General features: G+C 46.5%; 2 protein-coding genes across 8 annotated transcripts in view; one reads left to right on the top strand and one right to left on the bottom strand.

The window, feature by feature from the left end:
• LOC149340935 (uncharacterized) overlaps positions 1-21,336 on the bottom strand; it is a 105,326-nt gene that overhangs the window by 46,487 nt on the left and 37,503 nt on the right. For 3 of the 7 annotated variants that reach the window (XM_089549883.1, XM_089549880.1, XM_089549881.1), the window contains one exon: positions 7,099-7,397. The exons of 3 other annotated variants lie outside the window; for them this stretch is intronic. In XM_089549883.1, coding sequence (XP_089406009.1) covers positions 7,099-7,297 — 199 coding nt within the window. In that variant the 5' untranslated portion in view covers positions 7,298-7,397. Of the gene's footprint in view, positions 1-7,098; positions 7,398-11,671; positions 12,351-21,336 lie in introns of those variants that run through there. One more of the 7 variants, XM_089549882.1, reaches the window with a different exon arrangement.
• The window catches only part of LOC149340936 (venom allergen 3-like), a 38,703-nt gene continuing 24,561 nt past the window's right edge, over positions 7,195-21,336 (top strand). Inside the window, exon 1 of the mRNA XM_089549878.1 lies at positions 7,195-7,385. The gene's annotated coding sequence lies outside the window, so the exon portion shown is untranslated. The remainder of the gene's footprint in view (positions 7,386-21,336) is intronic.

Here is a 21,336-nt window from a genome sequence, read left to right as displayed (position 1 = left end):
GCACGTTTCGCATCACCACCTAGATTGTGCAGCATCTCCAAAAATACTGCGATATTTCACATTACGTCTCCGCACGACTGGCTAGATCTTTCACTACGGTATACGTTAACCATCCACTGAACCCACAAATAACAAGCGAACACCGTTTCGGGGCCGTTAGGAGACGGGGATTTAATCACACAGGAAGGCAGTGAAGTCAACCTGAGCGGAGACTGTTTGGCTTGCTGCTCTAACTCGGGATTGAAGAAAATGAAACAAAAAGTGCCATGGGTGGTTACGGTCTGAGACGTGTTTTGCGATGACTGGCGCAGTGGGAAAAGACGCGTACATTAATAGTACACACTGCCGCTTCTGCGCCGTATTCATTGGGCTCTTGTCAGTGTCCCACTGTTGTATAGGTGCGGCGAAAATAATACAGAGCAAGCTTCGGCGTTTTAACTTTTCTTACGCGTCCTGAACAGAAAATATAAAGGTTTCTAGGGTTGATATGCGAAAGCACCAGCGCCATTTTCTTGCGTATGCGCAAAGTTCCTGCTAACTTTCGCTATAGTCGGATACAACTAAAGAACGAAGCGGCTTTTTTCCTTCAAAAGACGCCTTCCAGCCAATGGCGTCGGTCGGTCCTCATGAGCTTACTTGCGTGACAATGCATGGAGTGGCGCGACAATGCAGGATGGGGATTATCCGTGACCACAGAGCACGGGGACTATCCCCTTCGATCTGCAGCTCCCTGCATTCTCACGCTGGCAGGGATCACAAGAATCGGCCGACGCCATTGGCTGGAAAGGGGGTCCTTTGACGAAGAAAAGCCATTTCGTTCATTTATTTATTTATTTATTTATTCAAAATACCCCCAAAGGCCCTCATTTGAGGGTATTACATTGGGGGGGGGGGGGGGGGGGGAGTAAGTACAAAGCATTGTTATAAGGTTAAAATATTGCACTAAAATAAAATAGGAATCACAAAATATTAATCATAAATAGGCATTCACAGAAAGGGTCGCAACAATGCACATAACAGCAAAATTTTAGAATAAATAACAGCACCGCTAGAAAAATAAAAAAAGAAAAAAGACGACAGTGGAAAAAGTGCGCTGAAGTTCAAAACAAAAAATATAAAATAAAAAGAAGACAAGGAGAAAGAAAGAACGCTGAAAAAAATACCTTTTTAGTTGTTGAAACATGAGTGCATAAGATGTTGGAACTTATTTAGGTCGGATTCTGTGGCAATTTCTGGTGGCAAAGCGTTCCATTCGGTTATTGTGCGTGGTAAAAAAGAATAGGCATAATGGAATGACTGGCAGTTAATGCGTTTTACTTTGTAAGGATGATCGCGACGCGGAAAGATAACTGGCGGTGGCTGAAAGAATTCATCATGAAGGGAAGGATGGTGATAAAGCTTGTGGAAGAGTGATAGACGGGAAATTTTTCGGCGCAGTGCTAAGTTATCTAACTCGGCTTTAGTCTTCAATGAGGTGACGCTGGTGTAACATGAATAATCAGAAAAGATGAATCGCGCAGCACGGTTTTGCAGGGCTTCGATGTTACTGATGATATAATTCTGATAAGGATCCCAAATGGCAGACGCGTATTCGAGTTTCGGACGGATTAATGTGGTGTACGCTAGTTTTTTTACATGTGTCGCGGCCTCTTTTAAATTATGTTTGAGAAGTCCGAAAGTACGGTTAGCGGAGGCAAGAGTGAGATTAATATGATGATTCCATGATAAGTCGGATTGAAGGTTAATGCCAAGATACTTGTAACTTGATTTGTATCCAACGAGAAGAGACTGGTCGCAGAAGCTTGCTCCATAATATTATGACCGCGGATGTATGTACTACGTGCGTGACGTTTCCCGCTGTGCCAGTTGTAACAAAACATGTCGCAGAGCAAAGAAGGCGGAACAACGTGAACCGCAACAACGGAAGCGGAACGTGACAAAAAAAAAATGTTGAAATTGGCTTGGCATTGGCCGCAGCGGCAAAGAATGGTCTTCTTCTGCGCTACCTGTGAGAAGGATGGATATAGAACCCAGGTCTGTGTCACCGACCTGTCACCGACCGCAGCATGGCCCAAGTACATATAGCGTCTTCTGCTATCATAGTTTTGTTCTTGCCTGGATCGTCTGTCTTTCCATGTGTAACGTTTATTATCTGTGATTGCGCAAAATGTTTATTTGCCTCGTTTGACGCATTGTATAGAGTGCCTTTTGCTCAGATACGTAGATTTAATGGAGACATACGCGTATTTAAATACCTTGTTGCGAGGTTTTGTGTACACATGCAGTGACTATGTTTCCAGGGACACTTTTTTGTCCTTTACCAAGTTGTATCTTCACATTTCTAATACTTCATTTTATCTTCGCACTTCTAGTGTATATTTTCCAGAACTCGTTTATTCATGTGCTCGCTTTTGCGACTAAAATTTCGGTGTAATTACTCGCAATACATAGCCGGTGACAGCTGCTGCTGCGCAGTACACTGGAACGAAGGACAGCGTCGTTGAGATTTTTCCCTGGCCGCTGCATAAGTACAAAAATATAAAGGTTCTTGAACGGCAAAGATACGTTAAAATATTTGTCCTCTATTTGCTCCTTTCATAGCCTTTACGTTTTTCATATCAGCGGCATGCACTGCGTTGCTGGTTTCGGACTGATATAGTTCGAGACTTCATGTGATATTTTCTTTACTTATTAAATACGCAATAACATGGAAGCATTCGTATCAGTTATGTCTGCCACAATTTTTAAGACATACGAATACATTCTTTTATTTTAAAAAAAAATCATATTTCACTTGTATAGAGAGTGCGTAGCGTTGTCTAATACACAATGACATTGTCAATGGCAACGTAGTTATTATTCTTGCGTTTGATCCCTCCACAAATTCTATGAGGAGGAGGCCGCGCTGCAACAAGAGCCCCCCCCGCCCCCCCCCCCCCCCCCCCCCCTTCCCGGAGAGAGAGAAATAACATTTATTGACACCCGTCAAAAGGTTGACCCGGATCCGAGTCGCAGCTCGGTCCCAGCCATGTCCTCCCCCTTAACCGTCGACCGGAATCTCCTGGATCTCGGCAGCGGCCAGGGCGAGACGGATGACAGTGCGTTGTTCTTTTTCGTCCTCTTTCAGAAACAAAATATCTGGCTACGCCACTGGTTGCTTCGTACGTTTCATCAAGTAATGGAAATGTGTTTCGTTTTGGCCTTTCTGTAGGAGTTTCAATGGCGACGCAAGAGTCCCTCCTACGCCATAGCAGGTTTGTTTGCGCGCTTGTAAAACATTCAACACGAACTACACGAAATGCGCAGTACGAAGCGCAGTGCTGCATGTTTTACAAGCGCACGGTCAAACCAAGTATAAAGTGCAAACACCAACTAGCCCAAGTCCGCGATCTTCTGGGCTTTTCTTGTCCAGTAACAGCTGGTCTGGATCACGTTCAGAGCAGGGCAAGGAAAATACAGAACGAAGAGTACAGACAAGGCGCTGACTTACAGCCAAGTTTCATTGAGTGCGACGCAAGGTTATAAGAGCAAATAAAAAATATGTAAAGAATAGGCTGATTGCACATGACAGGATCACATATAGGACTTCGGGCATCTATATAACGCACTCCAGTAAGAAACGTGAGTATGCGTTCCGATGGGGTGATATTGGCGCACGCGCCGCATGAAATTTTCGAAGTAGATTGCATTCACCAGAACAGTGACAGGTGAGTTAGGGTGCCGTTGATATCGAAGCGTCGCAACGAAATCACGCTTCTCTCTGGTGTGCGTTAGGCGTCTGAAGTCGGAAATTTGGTTGCGTAACGCGTAATCAATGCTCTATTTATTTGACTTTCCTTTGCCTGTGAATATAATTTCCGTTGCGAGAAATAAAACTTGCTTGCTAGTCAGCCCCCTGTCTGGCCTCTTTGTTCAGTATCATCTTTACGCTGTTCTTCCGGTCGCCTAGGCCATGAGCCAACCAGATCACGTCGAAGCTTTTCTGCAACTCTTCTGTGCATACATTACGCCCAGTTAACCACTCCTCGAGGAAGAGACACGGGCTGGAGACGAGAGGGAGAGCCTAATTTCTTAAGCCATGCACATTCACAAAAGTACCGACGCACGTGTAATCTTGCCGTCTATTGTATTAGTAGACAAAGAAACACCTCGCTCTCGTCCGACTAATTCCTTAATGTAGAGAGGCATAAACCAGGACCTTAAAGGAGCGGTCCTGAGTTCAGGTGGCGAGCGAAGAGAGTGCAGCTAAAAAGGATATAACTCTAAGTTAATGTTTAGCTTTCTTGACAATTGCTTCCCTTGAATTGCTTTACTGGCTTCTTTGTTATTGAAACGACGGATGTGCAAGCCTGTGAAATTGCAAACATGGGAAAAAAAATACGCCTCATTCGTAAAATCGAATTTGCAGCAAACCAGTTCGGCGATGAGAGTCACTGCTCGCCAAACGTGCGCGACCTCCGCCCTCCAACCTCTACTCTTTGCAAAACCCACCAGTGCCTCTAACTCAAGTAAAACTCTTCCAAGTAAAACTCTTGCTTCAAGCATGAACCAACTAGCCCATGCAAGAGTCTTCCTTGAGCACATTTCTTCTACATTCGGCCCTTTCATTCATCGAAGTCTCCGCACCGATCCCGCCTATTTGAGTGCTAACCTGATCATCGTCTCAACCTGCCAGTCTCGAGTGGTGTCGTAATGCTTGAGAAGAAAACTGGTGCCACTGGCAGTAAATTCTGTCTTCAGTGTTTTGGAGCCATCTTCAGGACACGTCAAGCGCGTATGCAAAATACCGAAGTCCGAGTGCATGGCGCTGGTCCTGTCGTGTGTGTTGTACTTTTGCCCTCGTTCGTCGCCCCGTTTTCGTTGCAGCCTCTAAGGCATTAATTATCACCTTATCTGGGCTACAAAAAGAAACTTAGGTCCCTTTTTTTATTTTGATTTATACAATACTGCAGATCTTAAACGATCAGAGAAAGGGAAGGGGTGGCGTCACTGGTGCACTCCGCTATATGGTGGGCGGAAAAGATTAATACTTTTTTTTTTTATCTGTTCGCACGACATAGGGTTAACGCGTGAGGCTGATGATGCCGAGTGTGCCGCGTTACAGACGGCGATAGGTGTGGCGCAGGATTCATGTCAGGTGATTTATTCGTGATAGCTCAGGTGCAGTTAATGACTAAGAAGGAAGCAAAGAAATTCAAGAGAGAGTTTTCTGCTGATTTCAAGCGATTCAACTCCATTAGCTTTCATCATTTCATTTGAGGAATCAGGCGTACTTAAAAATAAATTAATGTTGATTTTCCTCTGAATTCGTTCAAGGTGCTTCATAATTATACTCGAGTTTCGGCCTGATTAGCGACCGCTAGTAGTCGAACGCTGCTCGGTGTTTCTTGGGGTTTATGCCTGAAGAAGCACACTTTATGCAAGTTAGATGAACAGATATTTTCAATGTCAATGTTTCAGGACAAATCAGTCTCATAATTTGAAAGCAATGCCCAGCAGGGGGATGAAATTGACATTTACGTCTTTCATTAGACCGGAACTCGGGTATGAAGCTATAGTCGGGGGCCTATACACACACACACACACACACACACAAAAAGCATTTGGAGCTGGAAAAGGTGCAGAGGCATGCTGTGTTTCGTATTTACAGTAAGTGCCGAAACACTGACCCTCCGTTCGCTCTAATGGCAGCCTCCCTATACATGTAAGATGCAGAATTCCTCGATTGCCATTTCTTCACTCACTTATTCATAGGAAACTTGCAATCGCCTGTATACTTTCCGTTTGACTACCAGCCTTATGTCATGCAGTCAGTAAACTCGGAGAATCCCCCACAACCATAATTACTCGTTGTTACCCCACTTTGCGTGCAAAAGCCAGTATAAATTCATAGTTCGCGCAAGCTATCACGCTGCAGAAATGTTTACCTGAAGAGGTGTTTGGAAATAAAAATGTTGAAAATGTGCCAACATTGTATGATGTTCTGTTTCTCACCCATGTCTCTACTATTGTGCTTAATTCTTAGTTTTGAATTCTATGTATTATTGTATGGTATCTGCATTGAAACTGTACTCTATGACGATACGAGTATCGTTGTTTGTACTCTTTTCCCTATCCTGCTTGGACCGCAAGAGGTCTGCAGTATCGTGTAAATAAATAAAAGAAAAACTGTGGTTTTTCCCCTATCTTGTTATCAAGACTGCATATTCCTGCCTGAAAGGAGAAAAAAGCGTTTTCTTGTTGTTCGGCGCTGGCGTCTGTGTTCCTTCGGACGTCCTCGTTCCACGCTGTTTTGTTCCCGTTCCCAGAAACCGTCCCCTGACGCAGCTTTCACACTCCTGCTTCGCACCGCCACATGAGTCGGCCCCACGCTCGCGCTACCAAACCGTAACTTGCTCTTGCAGGCAATGTAACAACCACATTTCACAAAACTGAGTCTCCGTTTTCCCTTTCCGTCCGTGGAGAGTGCAGTACACGTACGGTTAGCAGCGAGACGTTCCTGACGACAACGCGAGACTAGTGGGAAGAAGAAGTGGGGGGGGGGGGGGGGGGGGGGGGGGCAAACTGCAGAACAAATGGGCGGCGGAATAGCCCTCTCTTCCTCTGTCATTCTCTCCATCTCCATTCAGAGTGAGTCTCCACCTCCTCCCATTTTTCACTACACCAGTTTCGTCTCCAACACTTTTCCTCCTGTAACACAAGCAAAAACAAAAAAGAGAGAGAAAGAGAGAAGAAACTTGAGAAACCGAAGAGTCGCGACAGTGAGGCACTTGTAGAGCGTCCGTACTGGTCGGCCCACAGGAAAGTGAGAAATAGAGGAGAGAAAGAGAGAAAGGAAGAAAGAAAGAAGGGACGCTCCGATCACCGGCGACGGCGGGAGACCGTGAGGCGCCTACGGTGGCTGGCCTTGCTTGATATGCTGCGCTGCAGCATCACTCGCTCCTGGCGGCGGGAGCCCTCACCTCACCTCACCTCGCCTCACCCGGCGTCTCAGACGAGAGGGGCGAGGTGAGGGCGACACTTCTTTTTGCTTCTTCCTTTTCTTTCTTTCTTTTTCTCTCCTCCGTCTCGCTAGATTTCCGTATTGGGTGCCCGTACCTTTCCCTTTTGTTGGTGCTCCACGGGTGCTGGAAAGGGCGATACGAGCGCTCCGTGGACAGACGCGCAGCATAAAGAGGCCGCTGCTCCTGCCGCCATCCTCATCCGACGAGCACGGTTCGCAGCGTAGGCAACGCGTCCATCCACCCACCGCCACCGGCGCCAGACATCGGGCCAGCTCGAGCGCTGTGTCGTCCATTCATTCGCACTGAAGCTGCCTGCTTGGAGTGGCTAACAGTCGAGGCGACTTGCACCGTTGGACCATCGTCCGTCGTAGGTCGTTAAAGGTAGGCTTTGTTCTGCAAGATGGACATCAATTTTTTTCGTTTCCCTGCGCAGGCATCGGAGCATTTGTGCTTTGCGTGCTCAGTAATAAGTGATCAAGATATTCGTCGCGACGAGGTTGGTAATTTGTCCAGAAGCTTAAACATCATTGGGGTTGGATAAAAACAGATACTAACGAGAAAATAACGCAACTCACTACGTGGGTGTTTAAAAAAGGTTAAAAAAGGGATTACGGAAAAGGCTACTCTGCGCTCGAATCGCCGCAAGAAGTAAAGGCGCAAGCAGTGTTAAAGGAAAAACTCAGGTGGCACTGAATGTTTCATTGTATAGTTAGGTCTATTCAGAACTCAAAGGAGTTCATTGATCATATCACTTACCTAAACACAAACTGCTTTATTTAGATGACATCAGCATGCTTCGCATTCGTAGTTGGTAAGTAATGTTCAATGGAGTCGAATTAAGTGTTCCAGTTTATATTCCCTGCACTTATGCTCAAATCTCTTTTGCATTGAGGTAAAAACGACGCGCAAAAGAACGACAAGGGAAAGTAAAACATCGTCGCCCCGACTCCGTACTTCAACAGTCACAAGCTGCAACCAGAACGAAGTGGTCATCAAAGCTTTCATAAGCCCTTATCTAGGCTTTTGTTTAATCACAACGACATCCTCTTTACTGTGCTGCGTATTCGTGTACACCGTGGAACTTACCTTTGTATCCCGCAGCGAGCTGCACTACTTCTCTCCTGACAGTTTTTTCTTTCCGGGTGCAACTCAGTACGTTAACAACATTACCACAGAAAGTAGGAGCAGTGACAAAGCAAGAATCGCATAATGGCCTTTAATGACAACTCTCACAAAAAGCTCGTCTCTCTCGTTTCACACTCCCCGGCTGTATCACTGACTTCCACGCAACAGCGACTGACCTTCCCAGATGCAGTTCTCTATAATTCTAAATATACGCGCCATTTTTGTTATTGATTAATGTTTCAGTAACAGATTTTTTGTTTGTAAGGCAGTAATTCGTGTTACGAAGCATGCCATATAGTGCAGGACTTCCGGATGATTTCGACCGCACGGGATTCCTTGACCTGTGTCTAGACTTCAATACATGGATGCTTAACAATTCCGCTTTCATCAAAACGCGCGAGACCGGGATTCGAACCGGCAACCTCGTGCTAAACAGCCGGACTCCATGTAGCCACTGAGGCACCGCGGCAAGTGCGCATTGGTCCATCTTCTCCTGGAGCATCAGTATCAGTCTCGAAAAATTTTGACAGCTGCGCCTTTGAATTTTTCTCCGGAGCCACTTGTTGTAGAGAGCGCGACTTCTTCCACCGATAACTAGTCAGTTAATATGCGTCCAGCGGGCAATTACAATTGAACCAAAATCACATCTTGAGATGCCCTCAAATGCTCCAAAGCACGTGCCCGGCCTAGTGTGTCAGTGATCCTCAGTTTGACCGAAAAAAAAATGCGGTCGCTTACCTCCAAGCGCAAACGACGATAAACACTCAAGAATACACGACGGGTATACGCGCAAGAGTGAAGAAACGTGAATACGCTGAATTCTCGAGAGACGATTCTGCTGCCGCTTACGCAAATACTTGCTTTAGGTGAGCGACCCAAGCAAAACGCGCTGTCGGTTGCTGAACTGGCTTTATTTCGACACCGGACGTACTACTACTACGCAACGGGAGCCTATAGCTGAGTCGCAAGCTGTAACTCGTTGCCCTGCTTTCATATGCAGCAATAAGAGCTAAATTACAGGCTTCTACACAGCGCGACACATCAAGTCTACTCGCAGGCTCTGACCTATGCAAAGACCATCGTAAATGACACCACGAAGGCTTTTCCTGACGACACACAGAAAGGTGTGGCGTAATTCCACGTGATACACAACACTTGCGAAAAGAAGCCTTCCTACTAAATTTACCGTGCAGTCTTCGCTTTGATCTCACAACGTCTACCATTTATCGCCATTCGCATTTCAAGTCGGTCCTTGTTACAAATCAGCAAAAGGGGTTTAGGTGACCATAAACTCCGTCACGGGTATTGTCTTCCGTATTTTTGTTAACCTAATCCTCCGTTGTGTACGACGCTACAGCTATTTGACGATCCGACTCCCCGTGTCACTTCGAACTGCGCTCCCCTGCGAGCGGCCGGGGCACGCAAGTGACGGCTTGGAAAGAGCCGTGTTTCCGGAGCCAGGCACAGACCGTGCGAAGCAGTCTGCTATCAGAATCGTAGATAGGGCCCGATTATGCGATTATTAGGGCCTAGTTAACCAATTAACCGGTTAAATATGGCCGTTTACACGCAGCACTCAGCAGCGAGAACCACGCAGAGATCGAGGATAACCGCGTGCGGCCGATCGTACACGTTTTTCGCCTTCACAAAAAGAAGAGGCAGATAAATGCGTACTTGCACCGACGGAAGAGAGGTAAAGAAAAAAAAAGAGAGGATAGGAAAGCTAGAGAGAAGGAGGAAGGCGAGTGGAAGCCTGTACGAAAATCAATGAGTCCTCCGCCGTTCAGTGTCCAGGCCACGCGCTAATGAACGCCGCTTGAGCGGAAAGACCTTGGTGTCTCCGCTCATGCCTCGGTCGGTCGACCGGCAGCGAACTTGACCCCCGTCCAGGGGCAAACTTCCCCCTCGAGCCCTTCGCCCACCGTCTCTCCACTCCGAATGCAGCGACCGCGGGAAGCGGGGGATCTCCGCAGACGCCGAGAACGCTCGTCGTTCGTATATCTATAGTCGTGCAGCCACTTCTTCTGAACACGCGGGCGCTCCGTCATTCGACAGGGCGTGTGCACACGTGCTCTCCAACAATACGCAAATGCCGCTGCCACGCCGGACACTTCATAAATCAGCCGCAGCTACACAGCTGGCTGAGCTGAGATTCATTTGTTTCCCAGCACGGGCATGCCGAACGAGCGAGGCGGAGCTACGTTGTGTTGTTTCTGTTGGCATGGCGTGGTTAATTCCGAGTCCCCGCACTAACGACTAGAGAGAGAGAAAAAAAAAGACTTGGCTCATTACAAAGTGCGGCGCCGGGCTGCTATTTGCTCGAGCGGACGACGCCTCATTCATCAGAGGATCGAGTGGTGAAAGCCGCGAGGTCTTGGCCGCCTTGCGGTATGATGGCACGCTGGGCCCGCGATTGAGCAAGTGTACGCGCGGTTTTTGCTGATTCACGCATTCTTCTCTGCTTTCTTTCACTTATTACTTTCTCTTTTTCTAGCATGCAATGGCAACAATGTCTGCGAAGGCTATCAGTTTTGCGATGTAGAATAGGTCTTCTTGGGCCAAATTCATATCGGGCCAAATTCTTGGGCCAAATTCATAAACTTGCAAGGTAGCCTTTGCGCACGTATCCTTCACTTTCTTTCCTTTCTGTGCATGTATGTGCGTGAGAAAGACGCATTTGGAACCACTCCACTAGCTAGATGCTCAGTTACGGTGTGCGCTTGGCCCAAGAAATAACGTGATGTGTACCTTTATCTCTGAGCAAGCAACAGGTAGTAAAAAGCGCTCTTCAGGTTACACGTTATCCTGCACAAAGCCGAAAATCCCGCTGCCCCACAAGCTGTGGGCGACCTGGCGACCGCCCCAATAAGCTTTCCGTATAGTATCCCGTAGCTGAGAATTCTAGGCACTCCGCTTTATTTCTTTTTGTTTCTTTTTCAATCAAATTTGCCCGTTTTACTACACTTTCGGCTCTAAAGTCGGCCGAGCAGCTGTCGCAACTGCCTTCCCCGACTGCTCCTTCAACTTGACCTTTTCGTTGCGTAAGCACAGGCAGGGCGACATAAAACGGGGTGAGAGCTTCTCAACGAATACCCGCCGACCTTTTGCAATCACACCGTTCCTTCTGGTGGCCCGTGCCAGCCAGCCACGCAACAACTTCGCCTTTTCTCTTTCTCTCAAAAGTCAAGCTGACGTAAAAACTCGGGCAGTCCGCAGAACATTACTCTTTACCCAGCTGGACCCACACGCATCGCAGCGTATCCCGAGGCGTACCGACGGAATAATTCGAATTCAATGGGCGCTCCGAGAATGCACCCAGGGCTTGCAGGGGTGTACGAGCCTGAGATCACGTTCTCGCTCTGATTTGGTGTTTTTTTTTTTTTACTCATGTAGTAATGAGAATTCAGGGTCTGAGGTTTGCCGGGACAGCCAGTTCGTATATACAGCCTTTGTGCTCTTTATTCTAGTCACGCCGAAGGTGTGACAAGCTGTTCATTATTTTGCGCATTTTTTTTTTTTTCGTGCCACAAGGAGAGTCTTACCGTGCCGTGAAGCCTTCCGTGAGGCTTAGTTGTATATCCTCGGCCCATATTGCTTCTTGTCTTACACATATTTGAACTTCAACGGTGGAGTCACAGATGATTGCGTAAAGGTCGGGATGTTCGTCACGCCACAGCCTACCGAAGGAAAAGTACCACGAGAAAAAAAAAAACGATAAAAAGGAGAAACTATTCATTCCATTTATTTACTTATTATCATAAGAGAACTAAGAATCGATACGTAACTGTTTCGCTCCTTAATGCAGTCAGCACTCTTTATGTAGGCACATTTATACGCCTTCGTACCAAAATGTTCAATACTGCGTTGTCGTTGCTTTTTTAGGCAGGCACCTCGTTGGAGAATTCTATTCGCACATTTGTAGAAAAAGTTGGTTTTCCTATATCGGTGAGGAATGCGAGCACAGTAAACAAAGCATTTCTTCCGTTCTTCGGCGTGCGTAATAAATGCGAGCTCAAAAGAAGCGCGGATTAAACGAAAACCAGTACCACGATTTTCTCAGTGACTCTTAATATTTCATTCGCACGCACAGTTCATGGTTTGGGAGAGAATGTACCACGTGACAGACGAGAACGACAATTGACAAGCAGTTCAGAAAGGCAGCATTCATTGTGCACAGTCTTTCCCGTAGATGATGAATAGACCGAGAATGTTCGTGGCCTTATTCGCTGTTCTTCTAACATTTTGAATGTCAGAGCAATTATAACCCGCCGTGACTTCCAGGCTCAATATCTGCAGAGAACTGGGGCCGAAATACGGCTAGAGAGAACTGAGAAAGGGAGATTCAGATAAGTGAACTCCTTTCAGGTACGTAGCGAGCAATTTTGTTTTTTCGGGGGGGGGGGGGGGGGGGGGGGGGGGGGCAGACATTTTTTTTTTTTTTTTTGCACCGGCGCGGGGGAAGAGGCTGGCGGTGCATGCTCAAAGAGAAACTTTTAAGAAAGCTTTTAAGAAAGGAGGGGGGGGGGGGGGTCTGTAGCCACGGTATGCCCCACTGCGATGCAGCGTTTTCACTGAGTACTGAGCAGCGTATCACCGAGCAAAAAAAAAAAGATAAATAAAAGGGGTGCGGACGATTGATGTATTAAAAGGTGACGAAACACATGAAAATGATAGGAGCAAGCTCTCTACGCCGTTTTGGGACACGGTGGTCTCCACGGTATCTAGAAAATCAACAGCTATAGCGCAGCATACGCCTGTTCTCCGCGGCGGCCGCAGAATCCTGATTAGCCGCGACGACTTCGGCGGAGATGGCGTGATGTCGACGGTCCGTGTCGCGGCTGCAATGAAAGGTTACGCTCTGCCCTCCCGCGACACTGTCTTCTTATCGCCGCTCCCATCCTGCATGAGTTTCTTAAGTCTTCGTTACCGTGAAGCCGCGACCTCGGCGCACAATGCGTTACATACATGTAGCAGTGCGACGCGCCACGATCGGAATACTGACCGGCCGGCGGAGACAGTACGCATGGGCACGGATCGCATTCGAAAAACCTGTCGCTGATGGCGACTGCCTTTACTGGGCCTGAATACAAAGAAGACGAGGAAGTGTGCCACGATCTCGGAGTGGAGCTCTCTCAGTCTGAATTTCTTTTTATAATCTCCTGCCCTCCCCCCCAGCAACCAAGCCCTGTCTCTCCAGTAACGGAAGTGCGAGCACAGATAATGTGTTCTACACACGGATGCTAATGCACTACATTGTGCAGGCTTGACCGCATTTAGCGACGGCGCTACAGGACTGTGCAGGTGTGACTTTACATTCCCAGACATGCACCTATATAGCTGCCCGATGCAGCGGAGACCACTGAGACGACCTAATCGTAATGCACGGTGTCGCAATGGGCGGAAGCTGCCAGGGAAACTGTGCGATTAGCATGCACGGCTCTCTCGCGGGTCGCACACGAAAGGACCCCCCAAGTGACCAATCACGCGGCTTAATGGAAATTATTCTCGCCAATAGTGTCATTATGCATTCGATCTTTGATAACCTTTGGTGACTTTTCTTTTTTGTTGGCCATCTAATGCTTTCAATATCGAGTCCCCCCCCCTTTTTGTTTTACACAAGGACGAAGCCAAGTAGAAAGCGAGCGCATTATCCCGATAGCCACATGTGCCTTACGGCACGTCAAGGGATGACTCACGCTCACACGACTGGGCTTGTCGTCGGTGTTGGTGCTTGGCTTATGCCTCACTTTGACATTGTGACCTCCCACAATCACTCTGTGAATGGCTGCGGTGCTCAGCTATTGGCATGAGGCCGCAATTTCGATCCTGGCAGCTGCGGCCGCATTTTGACAGGGAAGGATACTTGCAAAAACGCCCGTGTGCTAATATTCCAGTGCACGTTTTGCGAAAAAAACCTCAGATTAGTGAAGTTTATCAGCAACCCTTTACTACGGCCTCCCTCGCAGTCCACAGTGTAAATTTTGCAAGACCAACTAAGCAAGCGACTTTAATAATAAAGCTGCTAGCTATACGCGGAACGAAAGTCAAGCTTAGAGTTAAGCTCAAAACACAACCCCGGTGTTAGCCTTCCTTCGTATGCAAGGACTATTTTTTTGCTGACACTCGCCAGGACTTGTGAAACATAAACCCAATATGTTCTTATCCGTGTACCGAGAATTATTCGTGTTTCAACAATTGAACGCGCAACGACTTCGACATCACGCCGCCAATGTCAAGACCTGCAGAGTTTACAACAAGCCCCCTTATAGTTGGCGGAAGCCTGCTTCCCCATCTCCACCCTTAACCGGAAGTTTTCTTCGAGTTCATCGGCTTGCCTCAGGTACAAATATTCTGGGCCACCAACCGTTTTGTTCTAGCGGCAGCCCACTATAGAATTTTCCCTAGAGTCGCTTTCTGCGACACCAGCTGTATTAGCCCAGTTGTCGGTTGTCATCCTCGTCCGCATGATTCCGCAGAAAAATGATGGACAACGATGTACATACGGACAAAGTTGTGGCTAGGGCACAAGCACCCTGCGGCCACTCTAACCTGCCAACAGCAAAGGGCAATTACAGCAACCGAATTCGGCTCAGATACTTAGCCCTGTCCGTGACTCAGAGCGCACTTCCCCTCACTCACGAATCTACCAAATCATTCATAGGCTACTGCGGCTATTGTGTTAATTCAGTGGCAGTTCATTGGTAGTGGCAGCCATATCTGGCTTCATCACTGTTTTAATCATTCCGCGACCCAGCTAGCACTAGTCACTGGCCGTATCCTGAAGGTAAGCAGCTGTGTATGTTTCTTTTTTTTTTTTTAGAGTTACCATATTCTACTTCGATAAAACTTTGGTCCATAACTCCCCGCTTTTTATTCATCCTCTGTTAACTTCGGTTCGGGACCTTCGAAGGAATCAATTCTTTTGAAGAAATGCCCAACAGCGATTCATTGCCGCCAGAGGCGCGTATACCGTCGCTTTCATTACCATCTCACCGCGGGATGCTGCGATGTGGTGCTTTGCGCGACTACAGGCAGTCATTTACATTGACACACTCGTTTTGACAAGGCAGCTCCTCCACAGGCCTCCACACAGAATCCTTGGCCTTAAAGAGCACGCTGGTACGAGTCCAAAAGATTAGCGCGATTCGCTCTTACGTTGGCGCTTGCATCTTGTGCACGGGACAACAGCGCGAAAATGCATTAACTCTGAAATCCGCCCTCTAAGTACGTCTTCGTACAGCCCACGAGAACATTGGCCAAGGGAAAAAAAAGAATAGAAAAAAAGAGCGGAGCGAATCCGATTCGTGACCTTCACTATCGTCAAACTGTCAGCGCAGGTGTTGCGCAAGTTTTAACTCGGACCCACGCCACTAATTGCGAAGTGTTAGCGAAGACGGAAACGCGCGGATGATGAATCAGTTGAATGACGACAAGTGGCAGGAATAATACCGCGTTTGGTTCCCGTGATCAAGCAACGGATAGTATAAGTTCGCAACATGACACCATTTGATTCTGATGCTCGCCACAGTGGCCGGCTGCACTTCTTCAGGCAGAGCCAAGATCTGGGCATAAGGACGTTTTTGCGCATCGCGGAATTGTAATTCGGCTGCTGTGGCGGAGTACCGAACCCGCGACCTCTATACACTACAGAGCGCCATGGCTCCTGAGCCACAGCGAGAGGTATGCACACAGCGACTTAATTTCTAAAGCCAGAATTTTTTTTTTTTTACTTTCTCGAATGCATCCCACTTGCGGATACCTAAGCCTAACACAACGATGCATTCGCTTTTTTTTCTTTTTTGTTTTAGCAGGTTTCCCTTTTTGGCGCAATAAACACTGGTCAAACAGTGAACCAAATCAAACGTAACCTTAACTCATCAGTGGGCGCATTATCAAATCACGCTTATTTAATGCCAGAAAGACAAAGGAACCGCAACCGAGAATTGCATGGGAAGGCATAACTAAAGGTCTGCGCCGCTGTACAAAACTCGCCATCTTTCAGATAATATAAAAAATTGCATGGTTTCGGCAACAAGAGGAGAAAACGGCATTGTCATTTGACAGCTTAAAACAAGGAAAGACAGGCTGGCGGTTAAAAACAAACACGTATACAATGGTACAAAGAAACAAACTGTACAGCAATATGCATCTTGGGCATATTTGCAAGCACAAAGAAGCTCGAAAGAAGGTACACCCTCTATGCTATCAATCCTCTCGTAGGTTTAACAAGTACTGTAGACTGTAACAAGATCATCTGACGTCCATAATTTGTTCCTGTTTGCTGAATGTACAAATTATAATGGGTGCGCGTACCATAAATTTGGCCGTTAAGTTCTGGCCTGAGCAGGTTCTAAAAACATGATTGGATAGGCAGCAGCTTTCTTAATACCTTTACATACTTGCGGACTGTAATTATACGTAAGGGTTCAAAAATAGTCCCCGCAGTGCGTCATGGAAACCACTGACGATTGTTCCGAGGGTTCGTTTTCGAAATTTGTGAAGTTTGTTAATATCTGAAAAGGTAGTTGTGGCCAACACTAAAAAGCAGACGGACGTGAACCGTGAGTTATAAACGACATATTTCCCACACTCCGGAAAAGAGAAGCGCAGTCTGGGTAAACCAGCTATGACCTTTTACCTTTCCCTGCGCACATATCCCTCACTGTGCACATTTATGCGCTAGCTTACTCATTGTTTGCGAGGCAACACATATAGGAAACAATCACACAAGCTGAGTGATAAATAGGCCAATTACCTGAACGTGCGACTCAACATTGACCTCTCGTATAGCAAAAGTCAATTAGTGGCGCCAGTCGATTACAAAGGGGAGGCCGGCGTGGCCAGTTATGCACGAAGGGCTAAAATGGCTCGATGCGTGATGGCCTCAGGTGCGTCTGGGCGCCTCAAAATCCAACATACCTAGCAGAGGTTAACGAGGCCAAACAGTCAACGCCAACAGGTCTTTCTTGAGTGCGTGTCAGTTTTCACCTCTTCAGTTCGCGGACGGACGATAGACAGCGCGCAAGGTTGCCGGCCCTGCTCTGAACGAGCACTAAACAGCGTCATTGATTGTGAAGACCTCTTTTCTTCTCCCAAAGACGCAGATCTCCCACTTAAGCTATCAGCAAGCACCTGTTGCTGATTGTTTGCTTTATTTGCATCACACGCTGAGGAGTAAGCCGAAGAGGAAATTAGTCCTTCGGTTGGTTCAGCTCATTATTTCTCTTCATGGCAGAAAAGTCGGTCTGCGGCAGATGTATTAACTCCAATGGCACGGGACACTAAAAAAATTCATTAAGCAATTTGTTGAAAACAATAAAAAGAATCTGAAGAGTTGTTAATTCCGTATTATTCTCGAAATTTTAGGCATGCCTTGTAAAGCGACCTTGTCGCGGGATTGGAAGGGTATTAAACATATCGAAAGTCAAGTTTCTTACAAGAATTCTATGAAATAAAGCGTTTTTAGCATATTAAAGCTACCAAATTCTCACTAAAAGCACACAACCTAAATGCAAGTACTAGGATTTTAACGAATATTTATTATTTATAAACTTCACGACTGCCGTTAATCGAGCGTTACTCGTGAGCATAGCAGATGGATTGTGTGCAAGACCTCGCATTCCTATATTTCTTAATAAAATTTTGAGATTTTATAAAACAATTTTTATGGTGAATGTGAGACCACATATGTTGACCGCAAACAGTGCAAGTTGCCATTAGGAGCTACTGTAACGCAGCACAGTGTCAAACATTACGCAATGCACTTTCTTTAATTTCGGCCATCACCAGGAAGAAAAGTCAGCACCGTAGACCTAATTGAATACGGATGCGTCTCTTCAATTTATGGTCTGTATTTGCGGACTCACGGCGGAACATCTGAAAGTGGCATTCATAGTATCGTAAGAACACGAGTTTATGACAGCCATCTATCTGATGACCTGTTGACACGAAGTGCCTTTGGAACGAGCATTCATAATAATACGCAGTTTACCCTGCAGAATAATTTGCTACATAATAACCTTCCTAAAACTCACTTTTTTTTAACTGCACCGCCAAATGTCCCGTTTATCTGCATTGCCCGCTAAGATCCGAAGGATGCAGATTGTACCGACTTGTCTTAAACTGCAGACCATCGTTACTTCTGCCCTAATACAAAAATAACCACCGACTGTAAGCTTCAGCTCCAAAAACCATAAGCTTGTTGGAATACTGAGTTGAAAGGCTAGGCTTAAGAAATAATCTCAAGTAAAGAAAGGTTACAGCCCACTCGCGTTCAAACATCATTGATAACTAAGACACACGAAGAATACCAAATTAAATAGGTTTAACGATTAGTGCATCCTTCCCTTAGCTCCTTTTTTCAGTTCCTTATTGAACCAAATGAGTTCTTGAAGCAGTGCGACTACTAGGGACTTTAGGTCATGGAATCGTAAGAATCATCGACGTGACCACAGTAGTCATCCAGAAATGTATAGATGTCGAGATTCCCTCTGAAATATTTCTCGCATTTGCCGCTCGCATTCATAAAGCGTTTTAGCGGAATAGCAAGAATAGCAGCAACAAACGAAGTTCTGCAATAGCACCAAGAGCTTTCCGCGACAGTTTTAAAAGCTTGACTGCGTTAACGTTCGCTACTTAATCCTTTAACGAACGGACACGTGTTAATCCGCATACCCTCCTGCAAGCGATGTTCGCGAATTACTTAATTGAGAGAGAACGTTTGCGCGCATTAATGATTACATGAGTTCTAAGAAACCTCCGCCTTCTATTTTCCTCGTTCTCTTTGGCTGTTTCGCTTTCCGTCTCTACCTTTTAATTGCTTTATTTTCTTGCACCCGGAGTTATCGCAACGACCGTGCTTGTTTTTCAGCTTTCAAGATTCTCCCGGGCGGCCATACATCGCCACAACGCGCGCAATCTGCGACACTGAGCGATCACCGACAAACTCATTAGAAAGGCGAAGCAGACTCACAAAGGTCACGCGATACAAGTACGGACAAATCGGGTGAAACGCATTTTCGATCTGCTTCCGCGGTTCATCCGTGTACACTACGCAAGTCGCACCGGCTGTGTGAAGGTTTTAGGATTATCCAGCAACCAACCAACATAATGACGTCACTCTGTCGTCAAGCGGAGCCCTGGTTCTTATGCGTGTACACCACGCAATAGAAACGCCGCGCGACCTTTGCGTTGCAAAGGACGATGCTGTACTCGCACGCATCCAGCACATACTCCTGCGCGGAGATTCAATATAGAAACATCTTAAATCCCGCCACGGTAATTGGTGGTCAGAATTCTGCTCGCGAGTTAGTTGGCAGCCAGGCTGCAGATAAAGGCGCGCATTGCAAACGGTTCTCACGTACCCGAGTAATTTAGTAGAGTAGTAGTAGTAGTTCGAAAGGATGAAAAACGCCGGCTCATACGCTTCCGAGTGTGCTGGGTACAGGTCGATAAGCTTCACCTAATGAATATTCCTTCGCCTACGATCAGGCTGTGCGTTCCCTCTCGGCTGCTGCGTGGGCGAACACACGCACTACCAAGAACCACAGGAAGCCTGAACGCCGCTTACGCGTTTTCAAAAGAGCTGTGCCATTTTTCACAGTTGAGAACTTTGCGCAACTCCTCACACTACTTTCCTCCTGCAAGGAGCCTACTATGTGGTGCGATACGGTACGTTTAAAGGAGAAAAATCAGCAGTTACTAAGCGCCCTTCAGAGAGCGATATATTCAATAATATGTTCGGAGCGATACGTGTGTTAGGGTAGTTTTCTTTAACCAGTATGGCCTTACCCCGCCCGATGCCGTCTCTCCTATCGTTGGCAACACGAATCACTGCTGATTTCTTTCTCGTGCGTTCTAGACACCGTGTAAGTTAAAACTGGTCATTCGGTGTTGCCTCACCCGTGCGATTCGCATGATCAGAATAACTCCCATGAACCGAGCGATTGGTAACGTGGCCGCAAAGATATCTTTTCCGGTACACACACACAGATTACATTCCAGTGGTGGAAAGCGCAAGACACTTTCCTGCCCAAAGAATCCCGCATAGACAAACGTATGCCTGGCCTGCTATGCATTATAAAGTAATTGCTTATCTCTCCTGGAGTGAAATCGAATGCGTGGCGCTTCTCAATGCATGCATAGCTGCTGATACGGCAACACCGGACGCCTCAGCTAAGTTTTCGCACACTTTTTTTTTTTTTTTTTCATTCGGCGTTACCTTGTTGCTTAGCATTGCGGAATAAAAACAGTGCCCACGGCGAGGCGCATTGAAGAGATATTCCGGGAGAGCGTGGGTTCCGTTCGGTCCGCCGAACATCCTTTTTACTTTTCTTTTTGATAGAAATCACGAGCGGGGCGTTTTAATTTAATGTAATTCATTGCTCCGCCTTTGAGAAAGAGGGTGCGGCGGTCCTCTTGGGTAAAGAAAGCTCACGATCGGTCACGTGGTAAACAGAACGGGCTCCATCCTGGAGCAGAGGCTACAGCTTCTCAGCTCGCCCCCGGCTCGCTTTTATTTATAAATGTGGTACCAGTCTCTCAGAGCGCCGGCGCAAGAAACGAGTACCCGATGGTGCAGCGGCAGGTCGCCAGCAGTTGCTGCCTTGCGTTACCTTGAAGCTAAAACAGCGCTCGACATGAAAGGCCAGCGTAAGAAGGCATATATATATATATATATATATATATATATATATATATATATATATATATATATATATATATATATATATATATATATATATATATATATATGTATCAAAAATAATTTCTTGGCAGCTGATTGACTAATATAAGATAAAGTCACCAGAAATTGAAAAACATAACAAGATTTAATTCACGACGTTTCGGCTGGAGGACGAGCCTTTTTCGAGTCCTCCAGCCGAAACGTCGTAAATTAAATCTTATGTTTTTTCAATTTCTGGGGACTTTATCTTTATATATATATATATATATATATATATATATATATATAGAGAGAGAGAGAGAGAGAGAGAGAGAGAGCTGTTTTGTGCGTTTGCACTGCGACTGCCACTTTGTGATCCTTGACAAAAATCTCCTTGATGCACCAAGCAGGCGCTCAATCCTTCATTTGCGCTCAGCATCACTAAAACACTGTGCTAAGCCTGGCATCAGCAAGGGAGGGGTCGAGTGGGCATAACCTTCATATATTTAAAAGCAGTTCATTCATTCAGACTTTACTCTGTAC

Source organism: Amblyomma mixtum, chromosome 6 (assembly GCF_055824585.1).
Source record: "Amblyomma mixtum isolate Tamu chromosome 6, ASM5582458v1, whole genome shotgun sequence".
NCBI lineage: Eukaryota > Metazoa > Arthropoda > Arachnida > Ixodida > Ixodidae > Amblyomma > Amblyomma mixtum.
Note: the sequence above shows the minus strand (reverse complement) of the source record. Positions and strands in the feature narration are given on the sequence as shown.